Raw genomic sequence first — 18,482 nt, 5'->3', positions numbered from 1 at the left:
AAGATCCTGTGAAGAATTTTTAAAGCTGCAACTTTTACAGCGACTTAAATCAAAGCAACTTATTTATAGTTAAAACTGAATTCAGTAAAAAAGAACGTGCTGCACTTAATGATGCTGCCACCACCATGCACCACAGTGGCAATGGTGTGTTTGTGATGATGTTCAGTGTTTGGTGCCCATCAATCATATCATCTAGTCTGATGGACATAAAGCTCCATCCTGGTCTCCTCAGACCAAAGAACCTTCTTCCAGGTGTCTTCAGAGTCTCCACATGTCTTCTGGTGAACTCTAGTCCAGATTTAATTGGAGCTTTTTCCCACAGAGTCTTTCTCTTTGTCTCCATAAAGCTTCAGCCGGTGAAGAACAGACAACAGTCTCTAGTCAGATTTATTCATGTTCCATCTTCCTTCCATTTCTTAATGATGGATTTAACTGGACTCCAGGAGATCTTCAGGAACTTTAAATGTTCTTGTATCGTCCTGACTGATGCTTTTCAACAACCTTTTCTCAGAGTTTCCTGGTTCTTCAGTCTTCATGGTGTAGTTCTATCCAGGAGTTTTGATCCACCAGACACTGGACCTTCAGATCCAGGAGCCTTTATGAAAACCATCACTGACCTCAGATCATCCATTTCATTAGCTATGTGACTTCTAGAACCAAATGGCTGGAAATTAATTGAATTAGATTAATGACTTTAAAGGATGTGAATGCTTATGCAGTCACTTATTTTATATTTTTAAATAACTGACATTCCTCTGCAGAAATGTGTTTTCACTTTGACATGAAAAAGCGTTATTTTTAGTAAATGTTTGTCCAAAAAGTCAAATTAAATTGACCGTGATTCAGTGTTGAAAAGCAATAAAAAGGAAAAACTTCCAAGTGGAGTAAATACTTTTCATAGACCCTTTGGTCCACTCAGGCCATTTTAAACATAAACTTGATTTTAGACATTTTAATTTGGGGTTTCTACGAGGGTTTGGAGGTCAAAACTACAGAGCTCCAGGGGCCATGAGGTGGATGAGAAGAATCATTATAACCCTCACAGTGGATGAATAAATCTTTGGTTTATTTATCCATTAGCGCAGATAATCACAGAAATATGATTTTCCTCCGTCTGAAGCCTGGAGGAAACTAAACTGTTGAGCAGATGGAGTTTAGTCTGAAGCAGCAGCAGACTGTCAGGGTTCTGGTGACTTCCTGGGAGGTTATTCAGAGCTCCATCAAGGTCGCAGTGTGTTACTGTGTGTGTGTGTGTGTGTGTGTGTGTGTGTGTGTGTGTGTGTGTGTGTGTGTGTGTGTGTGTGTGCGTGTGCGTGTGCGTGTGCGTGTGCGTGTGCGTGTGTGTGTGTGTGTGTGTGTGTGTTCAGGTGAGGTCACTGCAGGGAGTTGGGCATCGACTGGCTGCAGAGGAAGCAGCAGCGACTAGACCTGACGTTACCTCGCCGGGTCTCATAACTCAGAGCTGCTGTGTTTTTCTAAGAGTTCAGCATCAATCTGGTTTCTTTTTCCTCTGCCTGCTGCTCCACAAAACTCCACTTGACCTTCCAGCCTTTCCTTTTCGACGCCCTGTTCCGTCTGTTTGTCGTCTCTGAACCAGAACTTTGTCTTTCTTGGTTTTGTGCTGATGTTTAGTCCTGATGTCCGTCCTCTGATTCTGAGGGTCAGGTTTTTTTTTTACTAATTATGGCTGAAAGCTGCCGCCTTCACACACTTCACACTTCACACATCAAAGCACAAAGTGATGCCGAGCAGCTCAAACATGACCTCAGCAGTTCTGTTCACTGAGAAAACAAACCCTGAACACACCTCCAGCTGCTGCTCAGCTTCACTGGACGTCAAATCCAACATTATCTTATTTGAAGGTCTTTAAATCTTAATTTTAGGCCTCCTTCACTGGTCTCTTTCTAGCAAGTCCTTCAGAGGAGTCATGAAAACGTTTTTTTAATGGTGGTTTGAGAATAAACTTTTAAGTCATTTTAGACAGTTTTTTTTGTAATTTTGACAAATTTTGTGTCATTCTAGACAAGTTTTGTGTAATTTTGGTGAAGTTTGAGTCATTTTGGACAGGTTTTGCATATTTTTGACACATTTTAAGTCATTTTGGAGAAGTTTTGGGTAATTTTGGACAAATTTTTTGTAATTTATGGAAGTTTTATGTCATTTTGGAAAGGTTTGGGGTAATTTTGGACAAGTTTGCATCATTTGCATTTGCATCTTTATTAGAATAGAATAGAATAGAATAGAATAGAATACAATACAATACAATACAATACAATACAATACAATACAATACAATACAATGCAAAAGAAAGCCTTTATTGTCATTGTATAACAAGCATACAATGAAATTGGGATTTTTAAATCCCAATCCCAGCTATTAATCACAGTGGGGAAATTTACAGTGGGAAAGATGAAGTACAAAGTAAAGCAAAGTGTGTGTATATGAAATAAACCAAGACATACAAAAGTACTAAACAGAAATTACATTCTTGCAAATGCCAGTGGTTTTGCACAGATTCTTACATAAATGGAAACATTGCCGTAAGTATTAATATTGTGCACTTTTTCTGTATTGCACAGATTTTTATGTACAGTAGAAAACTACTACTCCTCATCCTACTACTACTACTACTACTACTACTAATAATAATAATAATAACAATAACAATAATAATAATAATAATAATAATGAAAACCCCAAATTTTATATTAAAAACCGGTCTGTGTCCAGACGGAACTTTTCTTCGCTCCGCTGTTTTCTGGCCGGACAGTTGTCAGTGTCGGACAGATTCCGTTGACATTGCTGCTGTTACCAAACCAGAAGGTTTCGTCGCAGGGAGCTGCAGTGAAGTGGCAGCCCGCTCCTGGCTCCTGGCTCCTCGGCTCTGACCTCCAGCACTTTGTGGAGTCATGTACCGGCGGCCGCTGCAGTTCGCCGCCCGGAGCTTCGTCACCGCGGCCGCTTCCAGAGCCGCCGCCGGGAAGGTAGCTCCGATACGGGCTAACGTTAGCTTAGCGGCTTACCGCAGCTCAGCTCGGTTCAGTCTTTAAACTGTGAAATCAGAACTAACAGTCAGTGAGGATTAAACAGAACCACTGCAGGTTATTACACAAGCTATAAAATGTCTAAATTAAACTCTGTCAGGTTTTATTTATGCGTGTTTTCTGCTGTTTACTGAGCTAACAGGCTAACAGGATTAGTTGCTGCTTTATGAGGTGAACTTGACCAACAACTAAACGGAGCTGCAGATTGTTTTTCTCAGGTTTTATATTTTATTTGAATTTAGTCTTCACCATTACATGTTTAGGGAAAATATCCACCACTTACCCAACAGCTGGAGTTTAAATGTCAAATTATAAGATCTAAATATAATCAGGGGATGCAGTCATTAGATGGATTTATCACTGATTAATTTGGATTGTTTTCTCAGTTAATCGTTTTTTTCATCAATAAAATGTCAGAAAATGGTGAAGAAATAAGGCTTTAAGATGTAACAGATCCACCACATATCTGTAATTTCTAATGACCTGTTTTTCTTGAAGTGAATGTAATAATTAAACTTTAACCAGTTTATAAGATAAACTTTATTGATCATTCACAGCAGGTGCGAACAAACAGTCATTTAAAGAAGCAGGACAAGAAGTAGAAAAGTACTAAAAGGCTAAAAAAAAAAATAACAAAAAAAGTTACAGGTAATACGAATTACCAGACTATTTTTACGAGATGTAGTACTGTACTTTTTTCTATATTTTTCCTGATTTTTACAAGATTTTTCACTATATTTTAACTGTGATTTTTTTCTATATTTTTCCTGCATTTTTACTATATTTTAGAGTGGGTTTTTGTTAGATTTTTACTATGTTTTTGCTGTATTTTTTCGATATTTTTACTGCATTTTTATGATATTTTTGCTGTATTAGTCTTGTATTTTCATAAAAAGTTTTACTGTATTTTTACAAGATTTTTTGCTATATATTTGCTTTGTTTTTACTATATTTTTGTCATTTTTAAAAAAAACTGTACTTACTGTATTTTTCTGAGATTTTCTACTGTATTTTACTATATTTTTTCTGTGTTATTTCTGTTTGTACTGTATTTTATGACATTTTTACTATGTTTTTACTGAATTTTTGCTGTATTTTTACTATTTTTTCTATATTTTTACTGTATTTAATTACACTGCTGTTCAAAGGTTTAGAGTCTCTTCGAAATGTCCGTATTTTTGAAAGAGCAGCAGTTTTTTTTAAATGAATATAGCATTAAATGAATGATAAATCTGGTGTAGACATAGTTAATGTGGTAAATGACTATTCTAGCTGTAAATGGCTGACTTTAATGGAATATCTCCATAGGGGTAGAGGTAAATAAATAAATGTCTTTTTATTTTGTTAGAGTATGAAGCCTGTTATTCCTGCTTTATTTCAGGACATCTTTCCGGTGTTTCTGTCATTAAACTGTGTCTCTCTTGTCGTCTTCTTTCTTCCAGGCGTTGGACCATGACGTCTGTTTCAGAGCTTTAGCTTCTAGAGTCTCCTCTCCCTGTTCAGCTCCGTGTCGGACGCTTCACTTCAGCACACAGGTACGTTTATTACTACAGGTCTGTCCTCCAGCGGTTCACAGGTCCAACGAGATGTTCTGCTGCTTCCTTTAAATTTAAAATCGCAGCATAAAGACGCCTGTCGGGTTCGTTTGATCTGATCTGGAGGAAGTAAAAGACCCACTGTGGCTGCTTAGTTCTGGTCTGGTTCATATTTGTGCTGATAAACATTTGAAGTTGCCAAAAAAAGAGTTGAAATTAGGACAAAAAGTCACCACAAAAGATGCAAAATCATTGCAAAAACACACAAAATTGCCAATAAAAGAGTTGAAATGAGGACAAAAGTCTCAAAATCACCACAAAAGTCACAGAAGTGCCACAGAAAGATGCTAAGTCATTGCAAAAAACACACAAAAAACAGTTAAAATGAGTACAAAATTCACAAAACCATTACAGTGGAACTGAAAATCATGAAAAAAACCATGGTAAATCACCAGAAAAGCACACAAACGTACCAAAACAAGATGCAAAAGCACAAGAAAACCAAGGTAAAAGATGACAAAATGTCTTTAAATCACCACAAAAAGGTGCTCAGTCTAAAGAATACATGTTTCATTTCTTCAGCGTTTAATCTGCAGAGCTGTGAATGAGTGTGGAGCTGATTAGAACACAAATGTTCCTTTAAAAACAGTCATTCTGCACTGCATTTATCATTCATTCCATGTTATCTTCATTAAACAGGAATCAGAGCGTTTCTCAGTGACCTCAAACCTTCAGACGGTTCATGTATTTATAACGTCTAACATTTCATGGTAAATGTCCACTTTCAGTTTAATTCCATCCTGTGTTCAGTGTGTGACAGGCTGCAGGACGTTCAGCTGCTTTCTGTGTTTAAATCAGAGAGCGGTCAGACATCTGCAGGTCCTGATGGAGAGCTAATAAATCTGTCAGGGTTTTCATGATGGAGCTCTAAAGGCCACCGTCTGCAGGTGTGTCTGCTCTGTAATGACCCGGCTTTTCAGCTTTCTGTTCACTAAAACCCCACATCGTTTTCTCATTTCTGTGCCTGTTTTTGTTCATTTAAGCTTATTTTTCTGTCATTTTGTGTTATTTTACCATAGTTTTTTGTCATTTTTGTTATTTTTAAACATCTTTTTGGTGTTTTTCTGACATTTTTGTGTTATTTTACCATCATTTCCTGTCTTTTTGTGTCTTTTTTGTGTTATTTTACCATCATTTTTTGTCATTTTTGTTGTTTTTAAACATCTTTGTGGTGTTTTTCTGACATTTTTGTGTTATTTTTAGCATCATTTTATGTCTTTTTTTAGATAAAGCATCCTTTTGTGACATTTTTGTGTGTTTATGCCAATTTTGTGTTATTTTTTGGCATAGTTTTATGTCTTGTGTCATTTTTGTGTTATAGTATCCTTTTCTGTAATTTTGCAGTTTTTTCCTTTTTGTGTTAGTATTCTTTTGTCTTTTGTGCCATTTTTTGCTGTTTAAGCATCATTTTGTGTCTTTTTTTAGTTATTTAAGCATCTTTTTGTCATTTTTGTTTCATTTCGATGTTATTTTTGTTTAAATTTGGCATCATTTATGTCATTTTGTGTGTGTTTGTGACATTTTTGTGTCTTTTTTAGTTATTTAAGCATCTTTTTGTGTCAGTTCTGTGTCTTTCTGTGTCATTTTTATATTATTCTAGCATCGTTTTCTATCTTTTTGTGTCATTTTAAGTTATTTCATGCCAAACCATGTGGAATTTGATTGCTCGATTGGCAGAATAATCACTATAACACTGGATTACTAAACAATGGATCCTAGCTTTAACTTTGATTCCTCTGTTTGCTGTCGTTCAGCTCTGTAATGTGAAGGAGACGCCTCAGCACTCGGAGGAGGAGGTGGGCGCCTTCACGAAGCTCATCGAGGCCATGGGCTTCACCGGACCTCTGAAATACAACAAATGGGTGAGTGAGGGAGAGGAGGGGGAGACAGACAGACAGATAGATGGATGGATGGATGGATGGATGGATTAAACCTTTATTAATCCCACAGCGGGGAAATTTACATTGTACAGCAGCAATAGGACACTGAATAAAAGAGAGATTGCAGCACACAGAGCACACAGAGCATATGTATATAAATAAGAATGTTTTCTTCAGGAGAAGAAAAGAAAAGAAGCAGTATTTACAGCAAGACTTCTTGAAATTGCACAGCATCAGTATCTACATTTTTATTGCACAGATTGTAAATGTGTGAACAGAAACTACTGGGAGTTTGATTGTAAAGTGTGACTGCAGCAGGAAGGAAGGAGCTGCGGTATCTCTCCTTTAGACACTGAGGGTGAAGCAGTCTGTCACTGAAGGAGCTGCCCACTGATCTTACTGTTTCCTGTGGGGGGGTCCTCCATGATAGACAAGAGCATTTAGACATGACAAAATAAACCAAAACGTGTGTTTAATGTCTGTTATTTAACAGGTGGGGGTCTGAACGGGTCAGCCGATGTTTCTTTGCTGGTTTTTCCGGGTCGATGCCAGTTTATCGACTGCAGCTGTTGTTGTATTTAAACTCTGCGTGCAGCCCAGCAGTTAACGAGGTGTGAGGATGTTCTGTAGCTTTTAGCCTCTGTCTCATCCTGTAATTAACTCTAATGCTGATGTTTTCATGGACAATCTGCGTTTTGGTGTCTGTTCTGGTAAAACAGAACATGCAGAAACGTTACGAGGTGACAAGCATCAGGTGATTAAAGGCCGTAGACGGACAAATTAAAGGATGAATCCAGTTAATTTGATGGTGCTGTTTTGCCCTTTAATGTGGGCTAACTTTGAACGTTTCGCCTCCGTTGTAGAGATTCATGGAAACGAAGAGTCGCACGAAACGGCAACAAATCTGACAAAAGCTTCCTCCTGTTCCCCTCAGAACAGTCTGGTTCTTCAGCTCCAGTAACTTTATCAATGATCTGAGTTCTACCTTCATGCTAGGAACACTTTCCTTGAAGTCCATGGAGGCAGGTCCAGATTTATCACGTTTTAATGGACTTTTTCCTTCATTTCTGACCCCCAGGACAATGAGTTCTGTTGAAAACTGCAACCAAATTACCACAAAAAGAAGCAAAATCTAAAGAATAAATGGGTTTTTTTGTTCATTTTCTCTGCAACCAACTGTGAGCATGAATATTATGGGATGTATCATAGTTTAAAGAGTAAAACCAAGTCATTGAAACAAGCACTGGGATCCTGGATGTGTTTTCTGTTGTGTTTGTCCAAAATGAACCTAAGGGTGCTTTCACACCTGTTAGTCCGTTAGAGTGACACGTTTGGACCCAAAAGTTGTTACAATGTTGCTAATTTCAACTGGTTCACACCAGTGTTTTCTCAGTTGAACCAACTACGATGAATGTTATATCTCCCCCCAGTCGTTTGGTGGCGCTGTTCACAAAATAAGGTGTTTTAGATGACGTAGGTGAACGCTGATTGGTGCAGCATGTGAAGAGGGAAAAATCCCAGAAGAAAACATTCCATGGATCGAGGTTTATTCGTAAACAATGAACTATGCTCTCCTGTTCGTTCTTGTTTCCATATATTCGTATCGTTGCTTTATGCAGCAAGCACAAATACTGCTGTTGTTCCAGCATGAAGCTCGCATTCGGTACGAGAACATTACACAGTCGTTTTTGGCTACGGAAGCTCCCGTAGACCAAAAAGTCTGCTGCACCATCAAGCCGGTCCGAATGGAGACAGGTTTGTGTTCTCAGCAGGAGCGAACCCAACTGGAGTTCACATAGAAGCGGACCAGTTCTTTAGTCCGAACCAAAAAATGTGGTCTGCTTTCACACCAGCCCAAACGAACCATACTTGCTGGTGTTGGGGACTCCAGTCCGCTTTAAGCGGACCAAAAGGCGTATGTGTGAAAGCACCCTTAAATTGTCCAAAATACCTCAAACTTACCCAGATTGCTTTAAAAGTTTTCAAAAATGACAAGAATTTACCCAGAATGACGAAATGGTACCTAAAAGCAAAGTGCTCAAAATGACTTAGTGGTTTAAAATGACTGTTTGTTCAGAATACATTAAAAATGTCCCAAATAAGTTAAAAATGTCCTAAATAAGTTAAAAATGTACCAAATAAGTTAAAAATGTACCAAAGTCACATAGAAATTGCCAAATTATGATTATTTTGCGTCTTTTTGTGGTGATTTTGCATCTTTTTGTGGTGATTTTGTCTTTTTGTTGATTTTGCGTCTTTTGTGGTAATTTTGTCTTTTTGTTGATTTTGCGTCTTTTTGTGGTGATTTTGCGTCTTTTGTGGTAATTTTGTCTTTTTGTTGATTTTGTGTCTTTTTGTGGTGATTTTGCATCTTTTTGTGGTGACTTCGCGTCTTTTTGTGGTGATTTTGCATCTTTTTGTGGTGACTTCGCGTCTTTTTGTGGTGATTTTGCATCTTTTTGTGGTGATTTTGCATCTTTTTGTGGTGACTTCGCGTCTGTTTGTGGTGATTTTACGTCTTTTTGTGGTGATTTCACGTCTTTTTGTGGTGACTTTGCGTCTTTTTGTGGTGATTTTGCGTCTTTTTGTGGTGATTTTGCGTCTTTTTGTGGTGATTTCACGTCTTTTTGTGGTGACTTTGCGTCTTTTTGTGGTGATTTGGTTGCAGAAATATTCCCAGTGTGACGGTAAAATTGCTTCATTAAATAAAATTAGTGTAGATAAAGGATCAGCTGATTCAGGGGGAGGAACTGGCTGATGTTTCATGGTTTTAGTGTCGGTATAAAATCAGATTAAACCTCTGATCTTGCAGTACTTGGACCGGTCCGTTGCGTCGCCCTGGTAGTCGGTGTGCTTCAGGAATGTTGGCTCGCATCATTAAAGGCGTAAACATTTACAGCCACGGCGGCGTCCGGTGATGTGGGAGGTTTTGGCCGAAGCCTGAGGGTTTCGTACGTTGGGAGGAATGTCGGCCGAGCGGAGCTGCTGGATTGGCAGAGTTTGGCTCCAGATCCGACACATCTGTTTGGTCGTGTCGTCGCTGCTGCAGATGTTTGCCTCGTTTTCTGTCTGCAGATAAACCGGCTTCAGTGGCAGCCGTCAAACACGTTTCAGATCGTTTTATCCCAGCTGCTTAATGTGTGATCGGATCTGCTGCTGCTGTGGAAGTATTTTTAGCTCGTTTCCACTGAAAATAACTGTTGATGAAAGCACAACAACACGACATGACCTCTGTTTATCTCAAGTGTTTCAGCTGCAGCTTCTCCAGTGAAGTTATCTGCTGGAATGTGACACATCAGCTGCAGTTCATCTGCTAAAGATGTTAAATATGTTGCTGATATTCTCCCTTTTTCGTTTGTCGTCTTCACAGAAAATCAAGATTGCTGCTTTGCGTATGTACACGTGCTGCGTAGAGAGAGTCAACTACGACGAGTTCTTTGAAAGTAAGTCGGAAACACTGGATCCTACGTCTCCCACAATGCAGCTGCCTTCGTTTTTCCATCCTTAACCCTCCTGCTGTCTTCATTTAAGGGCACCAAAAAACATTGTTTCCTCGTCTGAAAAAAATCCAAAAATTCAGCAAAAAAAGTTCCCCAAATTTCAGAAAATTTGCAAAACCTTCAGGAAGAAAATTTCAATAATTCCTTAAAAGTTTCCCTAAAAAGTTTTATTTTGAAAAATCCCCCAAATGTGGCAAGAAAATTCTTGTAAATATTTTCAAAAATATCCAAAAAATCTTCCAAGAAAATCCTAAAAATATCTAAAGTGGCTACATATATATCAGTAAAACATCCACATACAAAAAATCAACAAAACCAAATGATTTTTTTGTGTGTGAATGTTCTTAAGAAACATTTTGAACATTTCTTTTCTCCACTAAAAAATGTTCAGTAATTTCCCAAAAATGTTGAAAATGTAAACATCAGAAGTTTCACTGTGAAAATATTTATTTTTTACACATTTTCAGACTTTAAACCGGGTCAGTTTTGGCCCACAGGACGACACAAGGATAAACCCTTACAAGGCCATGTTTCTGGAGAAGTACACATACTAAAACCACCTAATCCATAAAATATCGATCAAGTCTTGTGAGGTCTCGTTGTCGTAGACATTCGTCATATTGAATTTCGGCCGGTATGCGGCCCTGATAAGGGCTTCCTAATTGTGGCTTCGTTATAACGGCTGATACAGCTTTATCGTTTAACCCTTTAAGCTTCAGTGTACCGCCGGCGGTACACCTACTAATTTGCATAGGAATTTCAAGAATGTCCGACGGCCGCAAACGCGCTTATACAAACACTATACGCCGATGGAAAGCTTAGATTCTCATGAATCTGCCGGTATAAACCACTTTCAGATGTGATTACCACAGCGGGTGAGAAAAACACATTTGTCCGACAAAAACAAATATTCATCCATCCGTTCTCTATACACGGCTTCAAAGCACACAGCGCGACTCACATTTCTGGGTTCATTATTATACACAAAAAAAAGATTCCACAAAAAACGGCCATAATCCAACCTTTTACATCCAGATGACACAAGCCAGTAAACTATTTTGTCCAAAACATGTCCTGAAGTCGGTATAAAATCCCCGAATCGGTCGTTTTCAAGGAAATGCACCTCGCGATGCACGTTCAATATTCCCCGTATTTTTCGTAATTTTTTTTATTTAAAAATAGAATATTAGCGATTTTTTTGTACTGAAAACGGCTGGAATTGACTGAAGCTTAAAGGGTTAAAATAAGCAAATTTGAGGCCAATGTTTACATCGACTTAAACATACGAGTGTGTGCATATTTTACGTTAATTAGCAATCATAAACAAGTCACACGTGTTGAGCCGAGAATGTTCGGTTTCGGCTGTGTGTACGAGTAAGCAGAACGAGTATACTCGGTCCCGGCTTTTTAAGGGTTAAAACCGCCAATTATCTGGTTCTAGTGACGGATGTTTGTGGATTCTAAAAGACCTCGACAGCCGGATCAGACTCTCTCCAACAGCAGAGAGCATAGTGGGGTTTAGCCAGCAACGGGCACCATGACAAAGACTTCAGTGGAGGTCGTTAGCTTCCACAGAAGCTACCTGTTGCTAACTCAGCTAGCAACGACAAAGACTTCTGTGAGGAACAAAGACATGTTCCTTGTTTAAAATTAATTTTAGTAAAGCACATGACCCTGAATCATGACTACATTCTGTCGTTAACAAACGTATAAAAACTACGTTAAAATACTTTATTTTTGTTGTTTTCTTTCTGTCTCAATAGATGTCAGAAAACGTATTTTAAGACATGAATATTTTTCAGTCTGGTTATTATTGGCCCAATCAATAATTATTGCCTATATATTGCCAGAAAACAGGACGGTTTGTGTGGAACAACTGAACTGATTACTTAATTATCAGAATAGCTAAACACGCGTGTTAAACCTCATGTTCATGTTGTGTGTTGCAGAATTTGCCCTCCCTGACACCCTCAACTCCTGGTTCCTGGTTGCACAGCTGCACGTATGGTGAGTTTAATAAACTTTCTCGTTGTTGTACAGTTCTCCAGGGCTGGTTTCAGCGTTTCTGCAGTGAATCTGGACTCTTCGTTAACGGCTAAAATGTTTTTTCCTGCATTTTCACACCTTTGACGTGTTCATTCATATGAAAAGTTCTGCATCAGTAACGTGATGATTGACTGATAATGTGGGTGTTCTTGAAGACTAACTACAGTCTGTGAGTTCATCCTGGAGGCGGCCGGGGGTTTCTAGGACTCACCGTGTTTTGTGGTCGTTTGTCAGGATGTGTTTGGTTCGGATGCGTCAGGAAGGCCGAGAGGGGAAGTACATGTGCCGCTACATCGTCCACTCCATGTGGGAGGACGTCGAGCAGAGGAGCAAAATCATGGGGGTGAGTGAGCCTGTAGATCAAGTAGCAGCACATATTGTACATACATGACATTACGTTACACGGATAGCTGCTCGCTGCGCGCCTCAATAACAGCGTTAGAGCCTCCTGTAGTTAGAACCTGTAACCTGCAGGAGGATCACGTGGCTGAAAGTCCACCTTCACTGATGGAAGCGTCGCTCACAACAAAAGATGATCAGAGATAGTTTACAATCAGAAGGAAATAATGGAGTTACTGGGGCTGCAGTGTTTTAATAAAGTCAGAGGAAATAATGCTAAACATGTGGCGACAACAAAACTAAACTGTGACTCACAACAAAAGATGAATCTGTCAAAACAAATGTCACTGAGGATTTTACAGCAGGTCCTCCATTTATGACGTCCTCCACTTACAGCGTTTCGTTGTTATGTGGTCATCTCTCATAAATTTATTCAGAAGGTCTTAATTAATTTAACAAATTTAAAACAAATTTTGTGCGGGAACTAGTTGGTGATCGGAGCGGACAAATACGTTCTCAGGCGGCGCTGTCAGCTAGTTTTTCTGTTTCTAAAACGTCTTTAGACATGTAGGTTTTCCCCGGTAACAGTCCAAAAGCCGAAAGATATTCAGTTACAGTTTGATACGAAGCAGAGAAAAGTCAGAAAATCACCACAGTTTAGACGCTGGAGCCCGAAATGTTTGGAAACTGACTCATTAATTGTTTTTCTGCTTCAGATTTAATCAGTTTGGCTGCAGAATGAAGCATGAAAACCTGTCGGACGTCTGGAAGCGAAGCTCTCAAAATAAGCAGATAGTTTTCCTGCGTTAATACAAACCTGCCTCCTGCTGGAGTCACATTACAGATGTTTGCTGCTGTGATGTTTGACAGCAGCTGTTGTGACCTGAAACGTAAAACCTGCAGCCTCCAAAGCAGATGTCATTCTGCTGGATAAATATTCATTATTTCAGGGACGTTTCCGCCTCAGCTCAGCATGCAGGTTTTGTTTATCCAGAGCTTGACGTCAGCATAATTGTGCCAGCGAGCAGGAAGTGAAGCCGAATCTCTGGAGATCGCTCGCTGACATCACACACTTAAATCTGGGCTCCACTCGCCGGAAGCTTTCAGAAAGAGTTTGTCGTGCTGTGATGCAGATTACAGGTGATGTGAAGCTCAGAGCTGGTGGAGGGAGAAACCTGCTGTAGCTACGTGAATTTACATTTAAAGAGTCATGACGAAGAGAGACGCAGGATGTTTTACAGCCACTTAACCGAAGGAAAACGAGCCTCAAGACGCATTAAGAGGAACGTTTGTGTAGCATGTTTGTGTTCGCTGCCGTCACAAATAAATGTGTTCAGACGTGAGGAACCCTGAATCTGTTAGAGTGACATTCAGATAGATCTCACGTAAACACAACTCACGGCTTCATTCAGTATGTAACAGTAATGGAGGAAAAGCAGGATCAGAGAATACTTCAGTGATGTATGAAAGGTGATGATGCAAAAACAAACAAAAGAGTAACTCTGCACTAAGAGCATGTTATTAAAGTGGACAAATAACTAAATATGGACACTGAAAATTTGGTCCAGGTTTGAAGGTCCTGGGGGTCCTCGACTTATGTTGGAATTCTGCAATTAAGTCAGAACTTGCACTCACCTACGCCAACACAGTGGTAAAATCAAACAGTTAAACAAAGTCGTCTTCCTCTTACAGCGCCACATCGATGATGTATTCATCCACTCCGCTCGCCACCTGGTTCCCACGTAAAGTTTAATGTCCCAACACCGTACATCGGAATGATTGAAGAAGACTTTCTGAATAAATTTATGGGTGATGGCATCGTAGCCATGAAACGCCGTAAGTCGAGGATGTCGTAACCCGAGGACCTGCTGTAATGTAACTACAGTGTGACCTGCTGTTAGAGCTGATCCATCCTGTCTCCATGTCAGGGAGGTAATAGGCAACAATGAAACGAACGTTTCCCTAGAGTGAGTACTGAGGGTGGAAAACATTGGTCAGCCTCAAAAACAGGAAGGCCAGATTAGAGTTTAAACATCTAAAAGAGCCTGTTGACACATGAGACAAAGATCAACTTGGACCAGAATGATGGGAAGAGAATCCACAGATACCAGCTCATCAGTGAAGCATGGTGGTGGTAGTATCATGGCCTCATCAGTGAAGCATGGTGGTGGTAGTACCATGGCCTCATCAGTGAAGCATGGTGGTGGTGGTATCATGGCCTCATCAGTGAAGCATGGTGGTGGTAGTATCATGACCTCATCAGAGAAGCATGGTGGTGGTAGTATCATGGCCTCATCAGTGAAGCATGGTGGTGGTAGTATCATGGCCTCATCAGTGAAGCATGGTGGTGGTAGTATCATGGCCTCATCAGTGAAGCATGGTGGTGGTAGTATCATGGCCTCATCAGTGAAGCATGGTGGTGGTAGTATCATGGCCTCATCAGTGAAGCATGGTGGTGATGGTATCATGGCCTCATCAGTGAAGCATGGTGGTGGTAGTATCATGGCCTCATCAGTGTATCATGGTGGTGGTAGTATCATGGCCTCATCAGTGTATCATGGTGGTGGTAGTATCATGGCCTCATCAGAGAAGCATGGTGGTGGTAGTATCATGGCCTCATCAGTGAAGCATGGTGGTGGTAGTATCATGGCCTCATCAGTGAAGCATGGTGGTGGTAGTATCATGACCTCATCAGTGAAGCATGGTGGTGGTAGTATCATGGCCTCATCAGTGTATCATAGTGGTGGTAGTATCATGGCCTCATCAGTGTATCATGGTGGTGGTAGTATCATGGCCTCATCAGAGAAGCATGGTGGTGGTAGTATCATGGCCTCATCAGTGAAGCATGGTGGTGGTAGTATCATGGCCTCATCAGTGAAGCATGGTGGTGGTAGTATCATGACCTCATCAGTGAAGCATGGTGGTGGTAGTATCATGGCCTCATCAGTGAAGCATGGTGGTGGTAGTATCATGGCCTCATCAGTGAAGCATGGTGGTGGTAGTGTCATGACCTCATCAGTGAAGCATGGTGGTGGTAGTATCATGACCTCATCAGTGAAGCATGGTGGTGGTGGTATCATGGCCTCATCAGTGTATCATGGTGGTGGTAGTATCATGGCCTCATCAGTGTATCATGGTGGTGGTAGTATCATGGCCTCATCAGTGTATCATGGTGGTGGTAGTATCATGACCTCATCAGTGAAGCATGGTGGTGGTAGTATCATGGCCTCATCAGTGAAGCATGGTGGTGGTCGTATCACAACCTCATCAGTGAAGCATGGTGGTGGTAGTATCATGGCCTCATCAGTGTATCATGGTGGTGGTAGTATCATGGCCTCATCAGTGTATCATGGTGGTGGTAGTATCATGGCCTCATCAGAGAAGCATGGTGGTGGTAGTATCATGGCCTCATCAGTGAAGCATGGTGGTGGTAGTATCATGGCCTCATCAGTGAAGCATGGTGGTGGTGGTATCATGGCCTCATCAGTGAAGCATGGTGGTGGTAGTATCATGGCCTCATCAGTGAAGCATGGTGGTGGTGGTATCATGACCTCATCAGTGAAGCATGGTGGTGGTAGTATCATGGCCTCATCAGTGAAGCATGGTGGTGGTGGTATCATGACCTCATCAGTGAAGCATGGTGGTGGTAGTATCATGGCCAAGTGTTAGCATGCTAACATTAACCAGCATGAGTTTCATTTACTATAACTTACTGTTTTTAGATTAAAGAAAGAATCTTTTGCTGTAGAAATTATGATAATAAAATTTAGTTGTTTTTGTGATTTCTCTGCAGATCGATGCCATCCACAGAAAGGAAGCGCTGAAAGCCATGACCGAGACTTTCTATGCGGCCATATTTGGATACGACGAGGTGACACACAAACAAACACGCCATTATCTAACGGTTTTAAAAACTGTCAATAAACTTTAAATATCCACATCTGGTCACAGCTGGAAAAGAGATTTAAAGACCTGAAATCACCAGAAACTGACTTTATTCTTTGTGATTTACAGACTGAACGTATTACCGTGAAGTTTCTGCTGAATGAATAAATGGATTTATGTATGAATGAATGAATGAATATTTGAATGTATTAATGAGTGTGTTTGTGTTCAGGGCATCATGTCTGATGACTGTGTTCTGGCCGCTGCTCTGTGGAGGAACTTGTTCAGTCGACAGTGTGAAGACCCCAAACAGCTGGAGCTCATGGTGGAGTACGTCCGCAAACAGGTGAGCTGTTCACCTGTCAGGCCTGAAGATCTGAGTTACTCCAGTTCTTCAGGAATCATTTCAGCATTATTTCTACATCATGTTGCTGTTGGAGGATCTTATTTTCCTTCAGATTGCTGATTTAATTTGTGCAGATGCAGCTCATCAACAAAAAATGACACTAAACAATAAGAACTTCTTTCAGAAAATGTGAAAATCTAAATATTTCTGCAGCAGAAATCTTCTTAACGTGCACAAAATCCATACTTTTCCTGATTAAACTGTCTGCTAATTGTAGCTCTGGACAAGAATTGACACAAAATTGTATAAATTTCTTTCAAAAAATATAAAAATCTGAATACATCTTCAGTAGAAAGCTTCTTAAAATGTCTAAATCAGTGTTTTTCCTGCTGAAATTAGCTGCATATAACAGCTTTTAATGGTTTTAATTTGTCCAGATGCAGTTTATTGAAGCTCTGGACAAGAAATGACACAAAATATTAAAAAAAAATTTCATAAAGTGTACAAATCTGAATATATCTGTCACAGAAATCTTCTTAAAACATATTAAAATGCACACTTTTCCTGATTAAAATAGCTGCTAATTGTAGCTCTGAACAAGAAATAACACAAAACTGTATTAATTTTCTTCAAAAAATGTAAAAATCTGAATATTTCTGCAGCAGAAAGCTTCCTAAAATGTGTGAAAATCTGTGTTTTCCTGATAAAACCTGCTGCTAATTGTAGCTGTACCTGAGTGTGAACACTGATCTTTATGTTTGGTGGTTTTGATTCTTGTATTTTTATTTAATTTGCCGTATTGTCGTCCTGTTTCATTCATTTTGTTTATTTTTCTGTCCTGTTTGGTGCAGATGCAGTTCATCGACGCTCTGGACGGAGACGACCTGCTGCTGACCGGGGAGGTGAAGTGGCGCCCCCTGGTGGAGGAGAACGCTCAGAGCATCCTGAAGGTGGTGAGACCCACCTACAACGATGCAGGACTGTGAGATGAAGACCTCCTGCTTCCTCCCTGCTTCATGTTTTCATTTGACTCGTGTCTTCTGTTTCTGAGCTCCGTAGACAGTCAGGGATCACGATCTTCACATCTTTCTAGTAAAAACTGCTAAACTAAACGCCGCCACGTTCCTCCTTCCTGCTCCTCGTCGGGTTTGAGAGCCTCTTCCTCAGTGCAAACTATTTATATCTCCTCGTTTTTCACACGCTGTATTTATAAAGTTTTTTGTACGTCGGCCAGGACTCCCGTCTGCTCCTTCACTGTGTTTTAAATAAAGTTTGGCTCCGGGTCGGTGGGATTAGCCGCCGCCAGCCGACGCGGCGTTTTGGTTGGTCTGGTTCTCAGGACGCTCTCAGGCCTGAACGGGAAGCTGAGCCCCTCAAAGCCCCAAATGTTTTTAAAAAGTCATGAATAAAGTGTTCTCTGGATCAATACGGCTCCTCACTTTGTTTCTTTTTATTTATCTTCTGCTCTGATGAGTGAAAGCTTGTTAGCCGAGCATGCTAACTTTAGCTTTCCAACTCAAAGATGTTGAAGGTGACGCTTTTTGTAATTTTTCTGTCATGAATCGCTTCTTATATTGTGTTAAATCAGTAAAAATAGTCTGTGAACGCATCATAAGCAGCAGAAGTTTGTTCTATAAAGTTTTTGTTGCAGGTTTGAGATGCAATTTTTCAGAAAACTGCACTTTGATTGAAATCGAACTTCTAGATTTTATTATTTATGTTCTCATGAGTGAAAGCTAGTTAGCCTAGCATGCTAACTTTAGCTTTCCAACTGCGGTGGAAGCTCGAAGATGTTAAAGGTGAGGCCTTAAGTGATTTTCTACCATTTAATTTTTATAGAATGTGA

At 40.1% G+C, this 18,482-nt stretch overlaps 1 protein-coding gene and 1 long non-coding RNA gene across 14 annotated transcripts; one reads left to right on the top strand and one right to left on the bottom strand.

The window, feature by feature from the left end:
* The first annotated feature begins 2,763 nt into the window (after nt 1-2,763).
* On the top strand, nt 2,764-18,062 carry LOC110971461 (ubiquinol-cytochrome-c reductase complex assembly factor 1). The gene is made up of 9 exons (XM_051948421.1): nt 2,764-2,985; nt 4,488-4,580; nt 6,395-6,502; nt 9,891-9,963; nt 11,970-12,027; nt 12,301-12,409; nt 16,199-16,276; nt 16,523-16,636; nt 17,488-18,062. Exons 1-9 carry the CDS (start codon nt 2,911-2,913, stop codon nt 17,620-17,622), a joined length of 843 nt encoding a protein of 280 aa, XP_051804381.1. The 5' UTR covers nt 2,764-2,910; the 3' UTR covers nt 17,623-18,062.
* Nucleotides 14,494-16,192, bottom strand: LOC127534083 (uncharacterized). 13 transcript variants are annotated; one of them, XR_007942036.1, is made up of 6 exons: nt 15,957-16,192; nt 15,597-15,704; nt 15,309-15,380; nt 15,093-15,128; nt 14,661-14,840; nt 14,522-14,624 (listed from the first exon to the last, which is right to left on the bottom strand). It is a non-coding gene; the product is annotated as an uncharacterized LOC127534083 (long non-coding RNA). The 13 variants fall into 13 exon arrangements; XR_007942040.1 differs by lacking the exon at nt 15,093-15,128 and having other exon boundaries at nt 14,494-14,552; XR_007942039.1 differs by lacking the exon at nt 15,093-15,128 and having other exon boundaries at nt 14,516-14,588.
* Nucleotides 18,063-18,482: the final 420 nt, after the last annotated feature.

The sequence above is a fragment of the Acanthochromis polyacanthus genome, chromosome 5 (genome assembly GCF_021347895.1).
Source record: "Acanthochromis polyacanthus isolate Apoly-LR-REF ecotype Palm Island chromosome 5, KAUST_Apoly_ChrSc, whole genome shotgun sequence".
NCBI lineage: Eukaryota > Metazoa > Chordata > Actinopteri > Pomacentridae > Acanthochromis > Acanthochromis polyacanthus.
This window is presented reverse-complemented; position numbering and strand designations above follow the sequence as displayed.

Coding starts and splice junctions, on each gene's coding strand:
- LOC110971461 (XM_051948421.1), top strand. CDS start 2,911: ATGTACCGGCGGCCGCTGCAGTTCGCCGCCCGGAGCTTCGTCACCGCG. Junction 9,964..11,969: donor CTACGACGAGTTCTTTGAAA/GTAAGTCGGAAA, acceptor TGTGTGTTGCAG/AATTTGCCCTCCCTGACACC. Junction 12,410..16,198: donor AGAGGAGCAAAATCATGGGG/GTGAGTGAGCCT, acceptor ATTTCTCTGCAG/ATCGATGCCATCCACAGAAA.